Source organism: Rhinichthys klamathensis, unplaced genomic scaffold (genome assembly GCF_029890125.1).
Source record: "Rhinichthys klamathensis goyatoka isolate OS25496 unplaced genomic scaffold, OSU_Roscu_1.1 h1tg000308l_1, whole genome shotgun sequence".
Taxonomy (NCBI): domain Eukaryota; kingdom Metazoa; phylum Chordata; class Actinopteri; order Cypriniformes; family Leuciscidae; genus Rhinichthys; species Rhinichthys klamathensis.
In genome coordinates, this window is record NW_026606826.1 from 732,082 (window position 1) to 756,821 (window position 24,740).

A 24,740-nucleotide genomic window follows, 5' to 3' on the forward strand; every position below is an offset into this window, starting at 1 on the left:
ATGTTAGTTAACGCAAGCAAAGTATCTCCACCTCTTCTGCATGTTTATCTCTCTCCCTCCCTCCCTCTTTTAACCATGTCATACCTGTTAAACTTGTCCAGTTGCCATTTACTCCAGTTTGAATGTGAGGAATCCACTAACTAATACTTTGTTTTTCTGACCTTGAATGAAACCGAATCCACCAAGTGTGCTTCTCAATGCTCTAAAAAAAAAGCCCACCAAAGTGTCATCGAAAAACTTTTAACGTACTCCAGGACATATAACTGGAAATATGCTCCATTTAGTTGGGAACAATAAGGAAGTGACTAGGTTAATTCTGTTCACACACACCCACCCTGATAAGGGTTCAGGAAGCACTATCCCATTCCAGTATGCAGACATTTTGTGTTATAAAGGTTGATACCGTTTGTTGTGGTGTGAATCTCCTTCACTTTATCACACATAGCCGTTGTACCTGTACTTTTATCCGGGATTAAGTGTTGTTAAAGGGATAGTTCACTTTAAAATTAATTTTTGATATGTTTTAGCTTACCTCAAGGGCATCCAAGATGTAGGTGTCTTTGTTTCCACAGTATTTTCAATTTTGATATTTTTAGGTCAAACCGTTCTTGTCTGTCAGTCATATAATGCAGGCATATGGGGTCCACCTCAAAGAGCATGCACAGAGAAGTCCAAATTAAACATGATTTAATGACTCATAAATGTAAGTACACATTGATGGCCTACGACACGAAACAAGCGGTTTGTGTGAGAAAACGAACAGTTTTTTTATATCGTTTTTACCTCTTGTAACCACAGCCACGTCCAAGTGATCTGAGGGCGCCGGCGCTTCGGTCTGCGCAAGCGCCGGAAATCCCCGGAAGTGATCTCTCGCGCGTGTACGTCACTCTTTGTTTACACAGAGATTTCGGAAGTTTTACCTTTCACTGTGAAGATCTAAACATATTTAGATATACAGGAAATCGCAATGGAAGATGATTTCGGTATATCAACAGACAACGTTCCGGGGCTTTCCGGCGCTTGCGCAGACCGAAGCGCCGGCGCCCTCTGAGTACTTGGACGTGGCTGTGGTTACAAGAGGTAAAAACTATATAAAAACTGTTCGTTTTCTCACACAAACCGCTCGTTTTGTGTCTTAGGCCATCAATGTGTACTTACATTTACGAGTCATTAAATCATGTTTAATTTGGACTTCTCTGTGCATGCTCTTTGAGGTGGTGACCATAGACCTGCATTATATGACTGACAGACAAGAACGGTTTGACCTAAAAATATCAAAATTGAAAATACTGTGGAAACAAAGACACCTACATCTTGGATGCCCTTGAGGTAAGCTAAAACATACCAAAAATTAATTTCAAAGTGAACTATCCCTTTAACACACTATTGACACTATTGTTTCATAGTAAGATAGAAGAGCAGAAATGCAATTTCTAGATGACTGGATAAGCCGTATGCAAAATTCACATGGCTGCACTTGGAGGATCAGATTTCCAGACTGTTTTTAGATTAAAGGGCGGATGTAGCGGTTAATTGTAGTCGCTGGTTTGAACAATACAAGGTGATCGCCTCAGATAAGTTACCAGTTTGCAAATGAAGGAAAACTAGCTTATTCTGGCTGGTGTTTATGTAGGAATGTTTGATGGTTTGGTTTAAAAAAAAAAACTTGAAATGCAGAGGGATTTTAATAGGGGGCTGTTCACACAACACACTATCATGGCAATATTCATATCATCTTACATTTTGGCAAATTGGTGGCTAATTCATTTGATTTCGCACACATCTCATTCGTATGTTTTTCATACAATCTATTTACGTCCGGTTAGGGTTGGGGTAGACCTTTATGCTTTTTTTAAAAATAGTTACGCTCACTTACCCCCTAAAGTCGGCATGAATCGGATCGTGCGATAGTTTATTTCCCATTGTGATGTATATCCGAGTGAAATGGCTTCTATAATGAGAAAAATGAAGGTAGGATCTTATTATCTTTCGGGAATTGATTGGATCGTAGGACGTGTGGCGTTGCAAATTATATGGACGCAGTTCTGAATCCCAGTTTGCAATAAGTTGTGGAGGATATTTAGGCTATGCTAAAAAAAATCCAATTTTGTGCATATCCAGATTTTATCCATATGGGTTTTTTAATGTCTGGACAGCAAATAAACCACATGAAATCTTATTTTTTTCAAATCTGATTCAAACCATATTTGAAAGTGGTTTGAAATGCGTTCCCAATCGGATTTTTACAGAATTATGCATTTCAATGTGAACTCTACCAACCGCTAAATGAATCTGCATCAGTCAGGTGGTACAATTTAAAGCTCTGTAAGTTGTTTACATTCATTATTATTGTAATGTTATGTGCTTGGAGTCATGAGGTAGTTAAATGCCGTCTCTCGTAACTCTTTGTAGACTCTGCTGGGTGTGTTTGTGTGTTTTGGAGGAGGCGTGACTTTGGAGACGCTCTGAAAGGAGGCTGGGATCTTGTGCTTTCAAAGCTAGCTCGCTATTGCTAGCCTCTCTGAAATTGCCTACCCTGCCTTTAAATAGATTTCTGGTGAAAAAACCTTCCTGTTGACATTGACAGTCAATTTTACTACTTTAGCTACTCATTGACTAACGGCTAATTTCGGCTGTTTTTCTGTTCATCTGGGAGCTTCAGGGTAAAATACAAATTACTGGAAAATATCAATCATTGACTGCTGGCTATATATTAAACTATATGGCACAAAGTTCCAGGGGACAGAATTATACTTTTCTATGGTAAATGTAAATAAATAAATAATCAAATGTAAAAGTTAAAAATCGAATTTTACATGAAAATTCTGCTCTTGGATTATGCTGATCCATACTTACATATTCTAACAAACTGCAGGGTGTGCCTGTTGTAACACATTAACCTTTCTTCATTAATAAATACATTTTATTGCACAACCCCCTCCTTTTATATTGATATATCCATGGTCTGTGTCATTTTATCCATATTAATATCCCTAGTTTGGAGTATTAACATTTCCTCCTGGCTCCCTTCCCTAAACTTATTGTATTTTAGACAGTCACCTGAGGGCAAAAGCCTTGCCAGACACGTGCTCGAGGTTTAGCGTAACATACCGCTGAGAACAATCTCTGTGTATTTCAGAAAACATTGTTTCCTTAATAACCTACAATTGTACGACCTTTGATAACATTCTTCTATTGACCCACATCAAGCCATATCTCTTTAATAGTTTCAGAGGTCACATAATATAAGAGCATATCTGAATAACAATAAAAAACACGTGTATACTTGTCAACAAAAATATATTTCCTCATTAAAACACATGAAAACAACTTTAGCTGAAACATAAAATTACGAGTCGCCAAAATATTTTACACAGGATCAGCAAATTACCAAACGAAGCGTCTGATAATTTCCAGAAGAACACTGCTGGAGATTCTGCCATCGCTGATCTCCTGTCTGTCTGTCCGTGCAGACTCAGTGTCATATTGGGGCGGAAGAGTCTCTTGCTCGTCTTATCTCAGGATCAGCCCAGTTCTTCACGGGCTTTGCCTTGTTTGCGGGGCATCTTTTTACTGCTGCCGTCCTCAAGTTCTTTGTTCTTATAATAATGAGGAGCCACTTCCAGCAGCCAGCTGTTATCAATCTCTATCACCTGAAAGATAGATTTTCTTTTTTTAGAATAAGGTTTAGAATAAAGCATATTTGTACATTTTCTGAAGAATAATTAAGTGCTTGCCCATTCAAAACTTGCTGGCAAGACTTTAGGGTATTTTCAGTGGTTGCTAAAGCATTACAATGTGATTTCTAATGGTGTGTTCACACTTGTAGTTCGGTTCTCGTGGTCTAGACCAAAAAAAGAAAATGATACATTTTAGTCCCAGTGTTCACTCTGTCATTTTTAACACCAAACTGTGTGCTGGGCTAAATGCACTCATTGTATGTGTGTATATATGATGGTATTTTTTATCAGCTGAATACTCACATAGAGATTGGAAAATGTGTAATGGATTAAATACACAGCGCCTGGAATTCATTTGTTGGCTGTATTTTGTTCGTATTAATTCCTTGCCCAATGTCTTTGATATAAATTGAAAATAAAATAGGAACTAAAATCAAACCTTGTCGTACACCTTTATTTATTATAAGGTAGAGGAATAATTATCTTCATTTTTTACCATCTATTTAAATAAAGCTTCATGAACTAGTACAGTAGAAATAGTCGAGAAGATAAATATCTTTGTAGGGCAAAGAGAAAAAACATCAATGTTTTCAAAATTATTTTAAAAATCCACTTGTTCTTATTTATTTAAGAATTCAGGTAAATTAGATTACTATTATTTAAATCATCACTTAACATAGAAACATAATAAGAGGACTTTGTATTTTTTTTACCATTTTTATGCATATATTATGAAATGTGCTATAGACTGCCAAACTGACGGATTATTTGATTTCTTTGCTTTAGTCCATGCGGCATCCCTTTGTCTAATAATAGTAAAAATAGCGTCATTATTAAACCATGGATTGTTTTCTCCACCTATCCTAAAATTTTGATAAAAGGAGCAATCAGCATGTTTATCACATAACGTTAAAAAGTTGTTCTTAAAATAATCCCATGCTTGCTCAACATCATCCATTATAGAAACATGGTATAAATCAATCACTGTAATAGAAAAAGCCTTGTTCGTTTAAATGTTTAAACAGTCTTTTGTAAATAAAACGCAATATATTCTAGGCCGGGGGTCTTTTCTCCCAAGTTTCTCACACACACAACTGCACAATGGTCGCTTAAATCATTACAAAAATATAATTTTTTGAGGTACATTAATTAAAATATAGTCCAATAATGATGATTTAGACATATCTTTATGGTGCATCGATGATTTTATCAACTGAACCAAACCCAGAGAGTCACAAGTTTCTTTGAATACCTCAGAGGTTGAAGATAACCAGTACCAGTTCAGGTCTCCAATGATGACCAATTCTGATTTAGTCCAGTTATGAAGAAGATCAGATATCAATAAGCTTTGGATTTAGCTGATGGCGTACGATAAGACCCAACTATTGTGATGTCTGAACCATTTCAGAAGGATAGTTTAATTGCAGAGAGTTTAATTACAAATCAAAACAGTTTGATTTAGTAATGGACAACACCTAAGCACAGTTGAATTTAGATTTAACATAAAATTGCAATCCCTCCTCCTATGATGAGAAAAACCAGATATGCTTGAGCATTCTGTCCTATTTAGGGTCGCATCTTGTGACATCACGTCCTGTTTTTGGTTCGTTTAGCAATTGCAACAGAGTTAGTTTTAATCAAACCAAACCTGCCAAGTGTGAACACACCTTTAGGAGTTAGGAGTGGATTTGAGAGTGTTGCTATGCGCTTGTTTACAGGCTCAAGGCAAAAAGAACCAGTCTGTTCAAACCCCTAACACAAAGTATGATTTTTGTCTTCAATAATATTAGTTATATCTTATTCAAAATACAAAGAATGTGAAGGACGACTCCATACCTGTCTCATGAACTCTTTGGTGGTGAAGACCAGCTCGTGGTAGATCATCCAGCGTGGCTGTTCCTCGAAGAGTGAGCTGTTGGGATGGACGTAAACAGTCTGCTGGTGTTTGACTGTTTTATAACCCCCTTTACTCAAGCGTGCTGTGTGGTAGAAATATCCCGCAGTCACAGCCTGGAACAAAAAGCAAGCACATTTATATAATGATTTGGTGAAGTTGCACTACAGTGTATTAATCCTTATTAAAAAGGCTCTCTGAAAAACATGATTCTGATTGGTCAAACGTGGCATCCTAAAGTCAAATAATTTTCATATAATCACATCGTCTTTTAAAAAAAACTGATGATTCAAAGTGACACTAGTCTCTCATAGAACAGGAAGTTCTGAAAAACAAAAACAGGAGAGAGATTTACTCTTGAAATGTTATTTTAGTAAAGTTTGATTGAATTTCCCCATTCTAAATACACTAACCCTAATACATTATATCTTCTAGGGATGCACTGATATGAAAATGTTGTCCGATAACCGACAATTCTTTATATTTGAAAGCCGATAACCGATATATTGGCCGATAAAAAAGTGTTTATATCGTTTTTGAGAGTCTGATTACAAGAACAAAAGTCTCACCGTTACAATCCACGCCCCAAGCACACAATTATAATGATGTTCAATGTAGCGTATATGACAGACTTGCGCTGCACATGTTGCACTTAATTGTATTTTCCTTTTTTGAAGTGATTTCAATCGTATTTCATGCAGTTCAAAACCTTCATGGCGATATCAGCCAATATATCGGGCCAATAAAAAAATGTGGTCAATATATTAAAGCCGATTAAAGCCACAGTGTTATCACTGTGAAGCGCTTTGATACAATCTGTATTGTAAAAAGCGCTATATAAATAAAGGTGACTTGACGATAAATAATGGATTATTTCCTTCAGCTGAGACGCTTTTCAGATGCGCACTGTTCGGCACTGGGGGCCGATATATCGTGCATCCCTAATATCTTCATTGGAATGAGTGTGGTCTCCTCCTCTCTGCCGCCATCTTGTTACTCCTAAGTAGGTTAGGACAGCCTTTCTCAAACTTTTTTCAGTCGGGGCACCTCTCAAAAGTGCATAAAATCTCAAGGCACCCCAGTGTAAAATATAAATTAAAAAATAACCCAAATGTAAATGCAAATGTCCTGTTTATTTAGACAGAACAGTAATGAACAGAGCATAATACGAACTGTAAATAACAATAATAATAACAACTTTACAGGGCTATCACTTTTGTGAAAAAATCCTGATCGATTTTTGAGACATAAACGTTCATTGAATCGATTGTAAAATCGATTTTCCATGTCTAAAGACGTTTCCATTTTCAGCGCCAAATATAGGCAAATCCACGGACAACTAACAGGCATTAGCACGAGCGTAAAGAATGCGCTTGAGACGCGCACAAGTCAGCAATATTTCTGATGATTTATTGGCATGAAGTTTCGTGCACAATGACAAACAGGAGTGCAAGATTCTCGAAAAACAATAAGCAGAGTGGACTGCCATAACATCAATGAAAAACATTACTGCAGGCTTCAACATGGCTGTGTTTACGATTAGAAATGTCAAACAAATTTCGCCTACGTAGGCGATTGTAGGCCGGATCTGTATCTGTATGCATGGGACTGTCTGAATACCGGCAGAATTCACATTTTTGTTGTAAAAAGAGACACGTTATGCAGAAGTATAGTATAGTTTGTATGTGTGTTTGTCAGAGCCTGCAGTTGCTGTGTGACGCGCGTTCGCGCGGTCGGTGTTGTTGCTATAACGCGTTGCTATGGGTTGCGTCACTTGCGTCAAGTTCTGTGTGTGTTTCTTGCTTCGGTCTTGTGAGACGGATTTTTATGGTTAATTATATATATATATATATATATTTATCTAAAATGAATTTACAATTTTATTAATACGTTCATATGTTTAAAAAGAAGAAGAATGTATTTATGTAAATTCAAATATATATATATATTTTTAGCCTACGTAATTTTTTGGCGGCACCCCTGACAAAGTCAGGGGGCACCCCAGTGTGCCGCGGCACCCACTTTGAGAAAGGCTGGGTTAGGATACCTATCCAGCACTCTTTAATAATTTAGGAGCTGAGACCTAGTCTTAACACTTAGGAACCTTTATTCTTAAATCAAGGAATAAGAGTAAAATTACATCATTCTTAGAATTTTGACACACTTAAAGGAGTAGTTCACTTTTGAAAAAACTTTTGCTGATAATTTACTCACCCCCATGTCATCCAAGATGCCTATGTCTTTCTTTCCTCATTCGAAAAGAAATTACGGTTTTTGATGAAAACATTCCAGGATTTTTCTCCATATAATGGACTTAAATGGGAACCATACGGTCCAAGGTCCAAAATACAGTTAATAACAGTTTCAGATGCAGCTTAAAATGTCTTTAAACGACACCAGACGATGAATAAGGGTCTTATCATGCGAAACGATCGCTCATTTAAAAAATAAATAACAACGTTTAAGTTTTATAAGCTCACATGCTCGCCTTTCTCTGTTCTGTGTAACTCTCCTGTTCGAACTCGTTCATCAAAATGAACAAATCTTTTTCCAAGTCAATTCGTTCATTTCGGTCGTTAAATGAATCAAATGACTCGAAAAAAGATTTGTTCATTTTGATGAACGAGTTCGAACAGGAGAGTTACACAGAACAGAGAAAGGCGAGCATGTGAGCTTATAAAACTTAAACGTTGTTATTTATTTTTTAAATGAGCGATCGTTTCGCATGATAAGACCCTTATTCATCGTCTGGTGTCGTTTAAAGACATTTTAAGCTGCATCTGAAACTGTTATTAACTGTATTTTGGACCTTGGACCGTATGGTTCCCATTTAAGTCCATTATATGGAGAAAAATCCTGGAATGTTTTCATCAAAAACCGTAATTTCTTTTCGAATGAGGAAAGAAAGACATAGGCATCTTGGATGACATGGGGGTGAGTAAATTATCAGCAAAAGTTTTTTCAAAAGTGAACTACTCCTTTAAGACAAAAAATTTACTCAGAGCGGCTTTATACATATGGCCCCAGGTTCATAAAGTTTAGATAGCGATCACATGCAAAGCATCAGACTTCTGTCCAAACACATTATCACTGGAGGAAATGCAAGAAAGGAAGCAATGTAGGGAAAATTAGGAAATGACCTTGCGGATGGGCACGCTGTCACTGTCGGAGCTGCACAGTTCCACCTCGATCCTGTCCATCAACCCCTCCAGCTGATCACGCACATCTCGAGCTCTCTTCATAGAGCGGAACTGGATGAAGTTCTCGAAGCACCACTGAGTGGAGTAACCGCTCTCTACCCACTGACAGAGACAGAGAGAGACTATTTAATACATTTTTCTTTTCAGGTGAAAATAAATTTTATGGAATACATTTTCTTTTCTGGAGACAATAATTGCGTGTTTTGTGCTTGCGATAAGTCTGATACACGATCAGATTACTCTTATAAACAAATGACTATGACCATTACATTTACGCATTTGGCAGTCGCTTTTATCCAAAGCGACTTACATTGCATTTCAAGGCACAAATTTACATTCTTATCAGTTCTTGCTTTCCCTGGGAATCGAACCCATGAGCTTGGCGTTGCAAGCGCCATCCCTCTACTGTCTGAGCTGTTCATATGACAATATGTATTTAAAAGATACAAATTCACATTTAAATTAATAAAAAAAAACATAGAAAACATTTGAATATTTTACAAAAAAAATAAGCATAGTGAGGTTCAGCTGAAAGGTTGAATAAATTGTAAGAAAAACTTTTTTTGGGACTGTGAGGTCAACACAACATCTGACCTTTTTCTAGGCAGAAGTATTCTTGCAAGACAATGATATTTGTATGGCACGAATACTATTAGGATCAACAGAGTGAAAGAATTGAACTGAACGTTTACTAAATACAATCTTTTCTATAACTTAAAATATTGAGCAATTCTGTAATATAATAACCCCCCCCCCCCGCCCCCCCAAAAAAACCTCCTAAATGCTTGATTTTAGGTGCCAAATGCTGCCAAAATGTCTTATTTTTAATGCATATGTGCTTTGTTTCTACTGTTTGAACAGTCATTCTTACAAAACATTGTTCACTCCAAAGCTATAAATGTACAAGACAAGAGCTGTGTCTGAAATCGCTCCCTATCCACTATATAGTGCACTATATCGGGTGTCGGCCATTTTGTAGTGGTGTCCGAATTCTGAGTGAACGACATCATTCCCTACATTCATTCCCTACTTTTACCCACAATCCTCTCTGAATTCGAGTGTACATTCGATGTACACTTGCTGAAGCACTATTTCCCACAATCCAATGCGGAGAGAACAGAGAGAGCAAGTTTAAACCAGAGATTACATTACAGCTTTCTTATTCCTGCTTTAACATTTATTTCATGCTAGTTTTATTTATCTATTGATCATTACTTGAATAGAACATATTAAAACATTGAGACAATATTATATAGATGAATTGTAAAATTAAATTAAATTATATGTATATCGTTTTTTTAATTAAAATATATTATTTAGGCATTAACACAATTTAATGTGTTTTACTAATGTGTTTTGATAATTTATGGCATGGTTGTTAACTCGTTAAACTGTAAAGGGAGAGATGATTATTTGGTGGATGATTTGAAAAATATCCGTTTATCATCTGTAGGAAGCGTATTCATTCGAATATAATAACGGTCGCCTGAGGACTCTCGACCACCACGTCATCTGTGAGCGTGAGAGTTACAATTTCAGTCGATGAAACTACAAAGCTGGCACGGAGGTATAAACAATTACAAAATAAAGTCATTATGATTGTGATTGTTGTTAATATTATTTTATAAAGTAAGTAACATAAGATAAAAGGAGTTTTATCAGTACGTGTGACGAAGCCTTTTCTGCGACAGCTCCAACTCTCCGACGCACAGTGTAAACGTCAGTGTCCGAATTCACTCACTTCATTTCGTTCACTCCTTGCAGATATAGTGCACTCAAATGCCATACACTATATAGGTATTAGTGAATGAGTGAACGAGTGAGCGGTTTCGGACACAGCTAAGAACTTCCAAGAACTTCCTGGAACAGCATCTACATGCACACATGCACGTATGCCTGGACCGGCCTGCATAACCTGTTCGGCTATATAATTATCTCTCATAAGGAAGTCAAGCTGGATGAGACGAGTATTCTGACAAAAACAAAACATTTCAGTTGCCGCAACTACCAGGTCCTAAAAATGCTTCAGATCTGAGATTGATTGCCACTTTGAGGGGTGTTTCCACATGCACACATAAACACACCTGTGTATATACATTAAGCAGCACCATGTGATCTCCTCCTGGTACCACAAAGTTCATCCTAGCATTGTCAGCATGGACCACTTTGTCCTTTGGGCGGTAGAAAATGGTGTTGTTCACTGAAAGCATGGCTGCAATGGTCAGAACCTCCTCGGAGCACTTATAACTTCAGGAGAGACCAAAGAACAATGTTGAAAACATTGAAAAAGATTAGCATATAAGTAAACTGAAGTGATTTTTTTGCAGATTAGACTCACTGTTCAGAAGCCAGAATCATTTTACTCAGCATGGGGTCCACGGGAAGTTCAGCCATCCTTCGGCCGAGCTACAGCGCAAGAGGAACAAAAGGAAGTCAAAACCATGGACAAAAGAGCTATACATTGGCATATTTCCATGAGGGATATTATAAATCTGCAGCTTTAGAGTAATTGATGTATACTTATTTTTAATGTCCAGAACCCGGCTTATTGACAGTCCTTTAGTTGAAAAGTTCATTAAAGTACTTAAGGGTTTAGAAAACCCTTTGTAGCATAACTGTAGATTTATAAAGGCGTTTTAATTTGTTTTTGCGCACCTTAGTGAGTTCACCGAGGTGGTTGAGGGCACCCAAAGCGTAGAGCTGCTCCAGAGCCAACACCAGCGTTTCGTGAGGAGGAGGATCCATGAAGTCAAAATGAATCAGGTCATTTATGCCTGACGCACAGATCAGGAAAAACATGTTAGATATAAAGCACATAATAAAAAAAACATGTGGTGTTTGGTTACAGGGAGTGAAATGGTGTGTCAGGTTTATGTATGCATTAACAATTCAATTTCTCTGTACCACACCTCAAATTGCCATTATCCTTCATAGAAAAAAATAATTACAAAGACATTCAATACTACTAACATTAGTAGAATGCCCTAAAAAGTATATTCATCATATTAGAATGATTTCTGAAGGATCATGTGACACTGAAGACTGTATGTTAATTATTAGGAAAGTGTGTGTGTGCTGTTTTTCTTTAAAATAATGCCTCTTGGTTTGGAATCTTCACTAAAGTCATCTGATATTTTTAATGCCTGCAGTGTACAGAAATCAAGCTAACATGTAGATTTGTTATGGTAAAGTCATCAAGACAAACTGATTCATTCATTCTTACCAAGACTTTTGAGCAACAGAACCACATTTCCCAGGTTTGTTCTCTGGATCTCAGGGACAGTGGTCTCCTCCATCTCATGTTTAAAGGCCCAGGCGGTGTACAGCCTAAAACATTTCCCAGCAGCCACTCTTCCTGCACGACCTGCTCTCTGATTGGCAGAGGCCTGTGTGATAATAAAACACATTATCAATCTCTAATTCGACACATAAATGACAATTTTAACCTTCAATATTGTAATATGACCTAAATGCGTGACTCGTTGACAAATGATTATGACAGACAATAACCTGCTATCTCTGTATATTACTTCCCTATAGTCCCTTACTCACACATTACAAATTGAAATAATACTAATAATAACTATAATAATAATTTCTATGTAACAACTAATATATACAATGTCATTAGTAAATCTCTCACATCTGACTTGTCTGAATATTTTTGGGTCACTGCATTCTTGACAGATAAATGTGAGACAATGTTTTCGTCGTTTCGTGAAGCTTCTCTTACTCGTGAACAGGGTGTGACAATGAGAGATTCCATTCCTGTTCTTGCATTGTAGCTTTTTTGTTTGCAGAAACCTGGATCAATCACGTAGATGATGCCATCAATGGTCAGCGACGTCTCTGCGATATTTGTGGCCACCACAACCTACAGAAGAAAAACCACAAACCATTACCCAAGAATTTCATTTTCAGTGTTTAATGTATTCATCAACATGATATACAAAATAAAGCTTCTGAAGAAAAACATTTACATAAGAATTAGCATTAGTTTTTGCTTTATTTTACCTATTATGAATAAACAAGTATTTATAGCTTTCCACAGACTTCAACAGACATGCTGCCCCCTGCTGGTCGACATAGGGAATATTGGGAATGGCGTTTCTTACTTTGCGTGCTCCAGGCGGAGTGGGATTGAAGATTTTGGCCTGCATGTCTGAGGGCAAGTTGGCATAGATGGGAAGAACAAGGAGCTCAGATATCTTAGAACCCAGTCTCCTACATCTCTCCTGTAGAAGTTCACAGCACGCCTCGATCTCCTCCTGCAACACCAGAGGACACAGTAAACATCAATATTACCAATATAAATTGCTACAGAAAAAGGGGATGCAGGCTTGTATTTAGTGTAAATGTATGTAATCTAATCAAGATTCATTCATACAAAAACCTTCATGGACCCTTTTCACAGACTGTCATGACGTTTCCACAGTTATCAACATCGCAAATCAAGTTTTAAGGTACACTATGTAACTTTTGGCCCTCTAGTGGTTTAAAAAACAAAACTGCCTGCATTTTGCGGAAGAACATTGTTTTGGTTGTGCTTCGGCTCTGCGTGACTGCGGATTATTATAGTTGTCCTACTGCTCATAAAACATTCACAACTAGTCATAAGAGAAATAATCAGTTTAGATGGAGAGGATCTCAAGCTGACTAGCTGAAGACGTTACTCCAGCTTTACCCATTCATAGAAAATGCATGATTTATATGTTTCAATCAAGGTGACTGTGACAGAGGGGAATGTGTGTCAAGGGAAAAATCTGTGACAAGTTATTGGAAAAACATTAGCAGGTGGAGTACTGCTATACTGTGACTTGATGGATACGGCTCATGTTCATCCAGAAGGGAACTATGAACTTTAAACAGACTGAGTGTCAAGGACTGACCTGTCCTGTGAGGAAGACCAGTATGTCTCCAGTCGGCTGAGTGACATGGATCTGTAGCACTGACACCACACATGCTTCGAGATAGTCGGCCTCTGGAGCCTGAAACCAAAGACAATTGATATTGAGAAGAATGTGCAATGTACAAATTAAGGCAAAAATAGATCAGAGAAATCACTAAACAGGATTCTTACACCATGTCCAAGAATGGCTGATATTACAATTCTATACCATTTAGTCTAAATTAATAAAACATAAATGTAAAAATGTAAAATCAATCATTATAAATACTAATAGTGAATTTATACATCATAACATTTTAATGCACAGTAAAAATGGATATTTATTTTGATATTAGCTACATTCTAATACTGATTTTTTTATTAAAAAAAAATATAGTACAAATAGTAATATTGTGAAATATTATTGCATTTTAAAATATATTTTAAATGTGATCTTCTGTATAACTACCCTGGGTTTCCCCATACTGCCTTTGCGCTGCTAGGCAGTCTGGATACCAATTTTTACAAATTTTAGCCTCAGCGAGGGGACCAATCACAGAACGGGGAGGGAGCAGCAAGACGATGACGACCAGTTTGTTTATACCTATGGATCCAACATGGCAGCAGACGCGAAGTTACCTTTTGATGCAGCCTTGGATATTGTTCTAAGTAGTTTAGAACGCAAATAAATCTCTGACCCATCATCTTCTTCCTCATCTAATTTCTTTCGCTCTACATACGTCATCTGGTATAATTGAAACGATTGGCTGTGAGCTACGTACAGGCGCATTTGATAGACATTCGTAGCACCCAATAAACGGCTCTGGGCATTCGTAAACCACGCCTCAAATACGAGAAAATGAACATGTGGTTCCCACATTGAGACGTGGTCTGACGTTAGCCAGGCTACTGTATAACCCCAATTCCAGAAAAGTTGGGACTTTTTGTAAAATGTAATAAAATCAAGAATCTGTGATTTGTTAATTCTCTTTAACCTTTATTTAACTTTAAAGTACAAATAAAAGATTTCCAAAGTTTTTTTCACTGACCAACTTAATTGTATTTTGCAAATATAAACAAATGTTGATTTTGATGGCTGCAACACACTCCAAAATAGTTGGGACAGAGGCATGTTCACCACTGTAAAACTTTTCTTTTAATTACACTTTTTAAACTAAACTAAATATAAGACATCTGCTCAACAGTCCGTGGTCACCGTTGTCTGATTCCCATTTTCATGATGGGCCATACATTTTCAATAGGAGTCAGATCTGGACTGCAGGCAGCCAGTCAAGCACATCCCTTCTACTGTGTGTAGAGTGTCTACGAAATCACTCTGCTTTAGCATGTGCAGAATAAGGCCTGGCAGTGTCTTGCCTCCCAGGAGAGATTATTTTACAGAGTAGCATGAGGGTTTCTCATGCAGTGAGGGCTCAAAGGTCACGCACATTCAACAGAGGTTTCCTGCCTTGCCCTACATGGACTGAGATTTCTCTGGATTCTAGGGTTGTGCCGATGGACGATATCATCGTCCATCGTGATGGCTGACAGACATCTCGATGTTTAGACGGCATCGGCTAAACATCGTGTGTCCCGTTTCCATGGTGACGCGTCATGCTTGGCACGTGATTCACCACTGCCAAAATAGCGCTGTATGACAGATTTAGCGCTTTTATTTCTAAATATTAACAAACTTGCTTACCAAGTCATGAACTATCTTCTATTCCGATTCTCAAATATGTGTAAGTGAGTTTTTGTCGTTTAAAAAAACTTTATAAATTATCTTGATCTGTAACGTGAGATGGGCGCCGTGTTTGGACCGCAGTTCAGAGATTTCTGTCTGTTGGATTTATTACAGCGCGTGAATTCACCAGTTTCTCCCGAAAAACATGAAAGTAAGTGGCCGGTGAACTGGGAGAAAAATTTAGTTGACATTATAGTTATTTACTGCTATACTGTGTCTCTCTGATATGAATAAAAACCGTCGTCAAATATATTTGAATGGGTTGTTATTGCTGCTTCCCTAGACACCATTGTGTATTTTACAAACTATAAATGTATTGTTTTGCTATATATTATATGTATTTAAATGTCTGAAACCTAAAATAAACATTATGTGGTTAAAAACACTGAACAGTTGTGATATAGCCTATGACAAGCGCTGAGCGCGTCCGTCTTTGGCTCAGCGCGCCAGCCATAGCGCGAAAGCACGCAGTTTGAATCTGGCAGTGATGTCACGTCACTGTACATTCGCTACTTAGTGCTCATCTGCTGCAGAGCTGCCGACATCGAAATTGCTGATGAGATATAGAGGAAAATATCTAGTGGAAAATGAGAATATTACGAAAATACCCCCAATCCCCCCCCCCCTCCTCCGATATCATCGTCCATCGCGATGTTTCACTGTAGACATCGTCTGATGCCAAATTGGTAGACATCGCCCAACCCTACTGGATTCCCTAAATCTTTTCACAATATTATTTATGGTAGATGGTGAAAGACCTAAATACTTTGCAATCTTGCATTGAGAAATGTGGTTTTTGAATTGTTTGACAATTCTCTTGTGAAATTTGGCACAAAGTGGTGAGCCATGACCCATCTTTGCTCGCGAAGACCGAGTCTGGATGGATGGAACTATTATACCCAATGATGACACCGTCACCTATTACCAATTCATCTAATTATTGTGGGCTGTTTCAAAACAGTTTAACTAGGATATACATATGTATTTAGAGCTCGACCGGCCAGGGACCAGAATCAGCTAATTTTCCACATTCTCGGCCCGGACCGGAGGCGTCTTTCAGATTCCGAGCCGGTCTGTTTAGTTGCCAGAGGCACAGGCAATAACGTCAGCTGCGCATTCTTGCTCTCTTCTTTCCGACGGCAAGGTGACACACACCCGCCTCCTGCCACTCACTCGTCTCATTCGCTCCGGTTAAACAGTTCTTGATTGCGTGCACATAATTTGACTAATTCCCGCAGGTTTCGCACTCACACCAAAAGCACACTATGGCGCACACATAAAGCCACCTCTCAAACAGCTTGTGACTCGCAAGTACCAAAATGAGTGGCTTACTGCACTTAAACGGTCAAATACACACACAATTATGACAAAATGGTGAGTATTCAGTAACAGTCAATTTTGGAACATAAATAGTTGAGAAAGATAAGGCAAGTTGTGTAACAGTATATTGATCTGTGAAGTATCTCTTAAAGTGACAGCAGCCAGATAAACCTGCTGCTGTTTGTCATGTTAATAAAAGAATGAAGGACAAAGAGAAAATCACTCTCTGCTCTTGACTAAATAACTTTTGTAACTTTAATTGTAAGCATTAATCTGCATTTAATTTTTACAATGAAAACTATCCAGTGTTATTTTACATTTAAGTTACTTTAATTGCTGTAGTATTTCTTACCTGAATACTAACCTACTGTTAAACCCACCTGAAAAACTTAAGTCACTGTTCATTTAATATCTCTATTTATTCGATTGCATTTATTTGTGCTGTTGTTTGCAATTTGTTCATTTGTTCTCATTTTATTAATGACTATTTACTTGTGTTTTTTTATGAAAATAAAATTTAGCATTGAAGAAAAGTATATTTTTTTCTGTATATGCTCCCAATTATAGTTAGAAAATCGGAATTGGCGGGTCACACTTACAAACAAATCAGAATCGGCCAAGAAAATTGCAATTGGTGTATATGTGTGTGTATATATATAAATAATTATATATATATATATATATATATATACACGCACATATATACACATATACAGCTCATGGAATATCATCTAGTTCAACAAGAACAGAAAACACTGCACCCGTATATGACAAACCGGATGCTTTAATCATGGTCCATTACCTTTGTGTAGTAGATGTCCACAGGGAACCTGCGGCCTGGAATCCTAAATACAGGCGCGTCGTCAAAGAAGCTGGAGAAACGCTCTGTGTCCAGAGTGGCACTGGCCACCAGAACCTTCAGATCAGGGCGGAAACGTGCAATGTCTTTAATTAGACCGAAGAGGATGTCTGTGTGTAACGTCCGCTCGTGGGCCTCATCGATGATGATCACACTGACAACAGAGAAAGACAGCCAATCAGAACAGAGAATGCAACAATGAAAAGCAGACCTATATAAAAAAAATTAAAAAAAAGGCAAAAATATTAATTCTGTATGTTTTTACCTGTAGCTGGCGAGGTCGGGCTCTGTAAGAAACTCTCTGAGCAACATGCCATCAGTCATGTACTTCAGGATGGTCCTCTCTGACGTACAGTCCTCAAAACGGATGCTGTAGCCCACCTGTGGAAAGACAGACAACTTTACTGAAACAAACTGCCACAATTAAAAACATAATGCTCAATTTTACAAAAACTTCTCTTATGTACACAAACACAATGGCAAGCCTGCAGGCTCATCATGTATAAATCACACATTTAATAAGCAGATGGATTATGACCTCATTTCCTAGTTTGACATTCATTTCCTGTGCGACTCTAGCCGCTACAGACATGGCCGCCACTCTTCGAGGTTGAGTGCAGCCAATCTTCATTCCTCCTTCAGTGTAACCCTGAAAGAAAAAAGATCAAGAAATTCAATTTTCCTGCAGTAAAGGGTTAGTTCACACAAAAATAAAAATTCTGTCATTTAATGTCATAAAAAAACCAAACTTTCTCCATCTTCGGAACACAAATGAAGACATTTTAATGAAATCTGAGAGATTTCTGTCCCTCCAATGAAAGTCGATTCAACCAAAACTAACGCTTCAAAAAGAGAAAATAAACCATATTAATCGAGCGGTTTAATCCAAGATCTCTTTTGAACACATTTAATTTAGGCTTTTATTTACATATAAACATTGATCAGCAAACGTACATAGTGAACTCAAATATGGAAAACAAAAGATAATGCATGCTTGCTTGATACGCGAGCGTAGCACGTTTGAGCTTCGGCAAGAACCAATCAGGTTTGTTCTTGCGCATCAACCAAGTACGGTTGAGCTTCTGTTTACCATATACGTTCTTGATGTATGTTCGCTGATCACCGTTTATTTGTGAATTAAACCCTAAATTAAACCTGTTCATCATATAAAGCAATGAACTTGAAGTCTCAGAGCATTGGGTGAAAAGACTTTAAATGGAGGGACAGAAATCTCAGATTTCATTCAAATATCTTCATTTGTGTTTTGAAGATGAACAAAAGTCTTATGGTTTTTGGAATGACATCAGAGTGAGTAATTGATTACAGAAATTTCATTTTGGGGTAAATAAACCATTTAATATAATATATACTGTTGTGCCGCTATTCTGATTTTAAGCACAGAAATGTGTAAATTGGATGGAAACTTTGATAATGTGAACTACTGATGCAATCTATGCAAACTATGGCATCAAACCCCAATAAAGACCATCTCTAAAAATATCTATTGTTGCATTAATGTTTTTTTTCTAGTTATAGATTAAGTTAAGAGGATCTACATGTTCCTGATTACTTTATATTCTCACGTGAAACCTAGAAGTGCACACATGGAGCTCCACTGGATCCACACAAACCCTAAACTTAAAGGTTATTTGCAAATAAATGTTTTATAATAAGCACATACATCCTCCACAAGATACTGAGGGATCTGGGTGGTCTTGCCAGATCCGGTTTCCCCCTCTATGACCAACATCTGGTGGTGTTTGATGGCAGCTAGAAGGTCTTCTCTGTAAGGAAAGATGGGCAGGCTGCGTCTCACTTCCTGGATGGACTGCTTCTCTTTCTCAGCTTGTGATATCTCGGGTTCGCTTTCCTACAGTTCAAAAACAGGAAGATACAAGATTGTATTTACTCTCTGTATTAAAGACATACAGAAATAGAGCTGTGGAATATAATCATTTTTACGATGCATCACAATGCCGATGTGAACGATTCTGCATCAATGCATAAAAACGAAATAATCGAAATTTAAACAAATAGGCCTATCATATATATTAATGTACTGTTTTATTGTAAATAAAGTACTCTTATTACAGGCTATATTAATAAAAAAAAAAGATACGCATGTCCTTCGTAAGCAAACCACTTGTGTCTGTTACGGATTTCACAAAAGGAACATGCATAATTGTTAATCAAACAATTAAAGAAAAGAGGGAGTCACTCACTGGTCTTGACTGAATAACTTTTGTAGCTGTTATAATAATCAATTTATTTATAATAAATACACTAAAGACTATGCAGTGGCTATTTTTACATTTGATTATCCTATTAACTATATTATGATTATAATATAAATATTACTATAATAACTATATTGTGATTATTAATATAATAATTATTATTAATAAAAGAATTGGAGGAAAAGATGAGGCAAGTGAAGATTCACACCTCTATACAGAAATATAAAGAATACACAGAGTATAATTTTTGAGTGTTGTCAACCTTCTCTGACAGCGTTCCCTTCATGGTAATGGCCGTGCTGACGAAGTTGATCATCTCCTCTTCCTCTAAAATGAGCTGATACTTCTCCTGCTCCTCCTTTATCCGCCGCTCCCGCTCTTCTCTGGCCCCAAACTGCAGGGTGGCGGTGGCCACTCTCGCCTCCTCCCAGCGGCCCTGCTCCCCGCCTCCCTCTCTGGGAGTCTCCTCAAACTCCAGGTCCATTTCTTTTTGAGGAATGGACTGAAACGAATGGAAAAATAGGAGAATTAATTAAAGTTACGTATGTAAAATACATTACTTCATGGTTATTGAAAATAAAAAACATTGTTAACATTTCCAGCAAAAGCAACTATATTTGTAATATACACTACTGTTCAAAAGTTTGGGGTCGGTATGGTTTTGTTTTTATGTTTTTGAAAGACTTCTTTTACCCTCACCAAGGCTACATTTATTTGATCAAAAATATAGTAAAACAGAAATATTGTGAAATATTATAACAATTCAAAATAACTGTTTTCTATTTGAATATATTTTGAATTGTAATTTATTCCTGTGATGTCAAAGCTGTATTTTCAGCGTCATTACTCCAGTCCAGTGTCACATGATCCTTCAGAAATCACTCTGATTTGCTGCTCAAGAAACATTTATAACACTTTTTTACTGCTTTTTGTGAAAACTGCGATTCATTTTTTCAAAATTCTTTGGTGAATAGAAAGTTTAAAAGAACAGTATTTATTGGAAATAAAATTCTTTGGTAACATTATAAAAGTTTTTACGGTCACTTTTGATCAATTTAATGCATCCTTAATGAATAAAAGTAATAACTTAAAAAAGATGAAAATATTTATTGCATGATATTTCATTTTGATCACTGATTTAAATATTGCAGCATTGCCATTTTGAATTGAAGTATCTCATAACCCCCCCCCCCCTGTAGCTCATCTCTTAGACCTACCTTGTTTCTGTTCTCTTCTGGCATGTAGTATCTGTTCTTTCTCTCCTCTTTTTCTTTAGCTCCTGCTTTCTTGTAGTCTCGGGCCAGGTCTCTGATCTGCCGCTTGTAATCTAGATCTTTCCTTTCCTTAGTGGTGAGTTTCTGAGTGGAGAAGAGGTATTCCTCATCCGCAATTTCAGCCTCGAGGTCTTCCAGCTTCTCCTGCTCTCTTTTGGTCAGATACTGCCGTCGTGACTGTTTCCTTAACTCTGGAAGCTGAAGAGACCACATTGAACGTCAACGGGTATCAATCACACCTGTCTTATACGGATTACTAAAAACTGGAATGTTGTATTAAAAGGGTTATGGCATTTAACATGCTTACATAAATAAATCTATAATTAGCATTAGAACATTGTTGTGCATGTAAAGAAAGTTTCTCACCATTTTCCTTTGATCCTCTTCAGCCATTTTGTGCTTTTTCTGAGCTTCCTCATAAGCCTGAGATGATGAAAACAGACCGCGCAGATCATCAGCCCTCATATTATACCAAATCACACCGAGATCCATCAATAGTAAACTAGCAGACTTTATTTTGTTGGAGTAAGGATGTATTTTGCGGTACCTTTTTGTCATTTCTTTCAAGAATGTGTCTTGTCTTGTCTTTGTCTTTCTGTTTCACTCGTTCAGCAAATGCATCCCTCTCCTCCAGATCTTGAATTCTCTCTCTCTCTTCCCGCTCCCATTCTTCCTCATCCTCCTCTTTAGCAGCTTTTCCTGGCTCATCCATGAACTTAGTGCTGAAAGAGCCAAAAATCAAACAAGAGAAATAAATCATTGAGGAAAAAAACCACAATAATAAAACAAAAAGTTCTCGCTTTCGGATTGAATGAACCACATTTAAAGCCTTTAATTGAGAATGTTAATTTGTATGAATTAGAGCATGCAAGGAAGTGTTAGCGGGTTTATTGAAATGTTATGGAAAAACAGTGTAAAAACGTTTAGATATATTATTGTATATATTTTTTTAAATTACAAGTAAATAAATAATACATCTCACAGTACAGTACTATAATGAGTAGGAAAAAATTGATATGTAACTTCATAGAAACTAAATATTTTCAGAATATACTTTGACACATATATAATTGTCTTTATACAAGCAACTATATAGATGCTTTTTTGATTTTAGGATGGGAGTCTCTTGCACAAGGATCATATTAGAGGGTCTGTGGCACTTAAAAGATTGAAAACCCCTGTTTTAGAGTGTCGTAATCACCTCTTTTTCTTGTCCTCTTCACTGGATGATGGACTTTCCTCACGTTTCTGTCTGAGGTTTTTCCTTTTCTTTCCTTTGTCCCGGTCTTTGCTTTTCTTCTCTTTTCCTCTTTCCTCTGTCTCTCCATCACTCTCACTGTCCTCCAGAAGAGTGTAGGTTCTGTTCTTTCTCTCCATTTCGATGACTTTTCGTTCAATCGCTCGGGCGGGTTTTTCGGCCACATGTTTTTTGGGAGCCTGAAATGGAGGGTCATTACATAGATATGTACATTAAATATATGTCTTAGTTTAGGAATTCTGTTAAACATACTGTCTGATTATAAAACCATACTTTGTCATACAGCTCATGTGCAAATGCTGTGATTCTTTGATCAATGTCAATGGTTCCGGTTTGCTGAAGCCGAGCCACAAAGTCCTGAGGTCCAGAGGACTTCTTCACCAGACCGATCATGAACTGAGCCACATATCTGTCACTCAAACCCAGGATGTCATGAAGCTGGTCACTAACCCACTGTTCCAGATTGGCCATTGTGACTGTGCACAAACACAAAACACATCTATTTTATACAATTCTGCGTCAACATGTTATTCAACATAATATAAAAGTGAATCACAATACATACATCCATCATCGGTATATGTGAAATGATGATAACTATTTACTAGACAACACAGCCAAATGAGCAACACGTTCAAAACTATAGGTGACCGACTTGAATTCAATATTTGATTAAACTAAGCAGTCAAATCTTATTTCTAATGAAAAATTATGAACACAAGAAAACTTCTGAGTGAAGGCTGAGATTGTTTTATTCCGATAATGATCGTGGAAATGAACAGCAAGTCAACACTAGACTAATTTAAGATTATTTACATTTATTGACAAGTACTTTGAAGATCTGACCCATGAATTCAAACGCACGTGTACATCGAGTATTGTGGTTTATGCACATATACAATAAAAACACGACAGCATCATAAATCATAAGAAACTTTAGACTTACGTTAGTAATGCCTCCACACGCTTTCTCCTATGAAAACATTAACACCAAGTTACTTCCGGGTAAAAAAAAAGTTATTTCCGGGTCACTGTTTTTTTAATGCGACCTGTCAAAATTAAAGTCTGAGTAAAACTTTCAAACGTCAGCCATAGACACAAAATAAACGAGTAGAAAGTTAACTGGCGTGAACAGAATATCTTCTTGTGAAAAGTAAATTATATTTAAGTCGAAATTATTATTTGTGATTATTAGATAAGGCATGTTTAAAGTCATTATATATGTGTTTCTGTGTGTTTATTTCAGGTACCACATGCTTGGAATAGATTGTAACGTTTATATATTTTAGTGATCAACTCTTTCCATCGAGTCCTGAGATTTGAATCCTTTCATGTCATAATGCAAGTCCAGCGTAAAGCGTGAAGAGCACAGATGTTTTCTTCTGCTTATAATACAAATCAACATATTTTCAGGTGGACGTGTTAATGCGGATAAGCATAACACATGCACTTGATATTAATGTTAAAACATAAGATAATATATAATATATATAAATAATAAATATATATTTAAAGCACAATTATTTTCAGTGAATTGTTAAAGTATGGGGTTCAGTTTGTGCCACAAATTATGGGACTCTATTTGTGCCAAAAATGAGTTGACTGCTTTGTGCTTTGTACGATACATTTGTCCTTATCAAAAGTCATTGCTTAGTTGTTCAGATAAATTAGTAGGCATATGTTGATGTGTATGTTCTCTGTTTATATGTTCTTGTATGTTCTCTGTTTATATGTTCTTCTTTCGTTCTGTCATCTTGCTTTGTTGTCCTTACTGTCGTTCTGTTCTGTCATCCTAACTGTTATCTTGTCATCATTACTGTCGTCTTAACTGTCATCTTGTTCTGTCACCCGTCCTGGACTTTACACCTCTGACGATAATTTCAGTTATTTCATACGGTCCTTGCAGCCTACAACAGCAAAAGAACCAAAACCCACAATGACACTGACCAAGCAAATAAATATAGTAAGCAACAAGATAAAAACAAGATATTATTTCCATGTTTTTTGCCACAAAATCATGTTTTATTATCTAAAGAAAGCACATACTCTCTTTCTCCCTCTCTCTCTCTTCCACTCAAATGCACACACATACAGTACGGACACACACTTGCACAGATACGTGTTGTCAGTGCTGCTCTGGTTATTTGATCAGAATAATAGTTTAACAACTAAAAAGCTACATTAATTTCTCATGAGGTAATAATGGCGCTGTTTTTGAAACTAAACTTACAGTTTCACTATTAATAGAGATGCTGTTGCCGAACACTGTTGAGAGACTGATATCAGTGGCTCAAGCCTCCGTTAGCCTCCGTGGCATTACACCTCGTGTGCATTATTTTTCAATAATTCAATGGCCCGGAGTCGATTATTTCACTTATACTACGGT

General features: G+C 37.0%; 1 protein-coding gene across 1 annotated transcript; it reads right to left on the minus strand.

Moving 5' to 3' along the window:
• Positions 1-3,200: 3,200 nt before the first annotated feature.
• On the minus strand, positions 3,201-23,399 carry dhx16 (DEAH (Asp-Glu-Ala-His) box polypeptide 16). The gene is made up of 21 exons (XM_056270789.1): positions 23,301-23,399; positions 22,628-22,830; positions 22,298-22,533; positions 21,644-21,818; positions 21,463-21,519; positions 21,040-21,294; positions 20,085-20,324; positions 19,267-19,455; positions 18,124-18,234; positions 17,851-17,966; positions 17,529-17,739; positions 13,664-13,762; positions 12,890-13,042; positions 12,508-12,648; positions 11,998-12,160; positions 11,430-11,548; positions 11,113-11,180; positions 10,859-11,021; positions 8,715-8,876; positions 5,517-5,690; positions 3,201-3,653 (listed from the first exon to the last, which is right to left on the minus strand). Exons 2-21 carry the CDS (start codon positions 22,823-22,825, stop codon positions 3,525-3,527), a joined length of 3,159 nt encoding a protein of 1,052 aa, XP_056126764.1. The 5' UTR covers positions 22,826-22,830; positions 23,301-23,399; the 3' UTR covers positions 3,201-3,524.
• Positions 23,400-24,740: the final 1,341 nt, after the last annotated feature.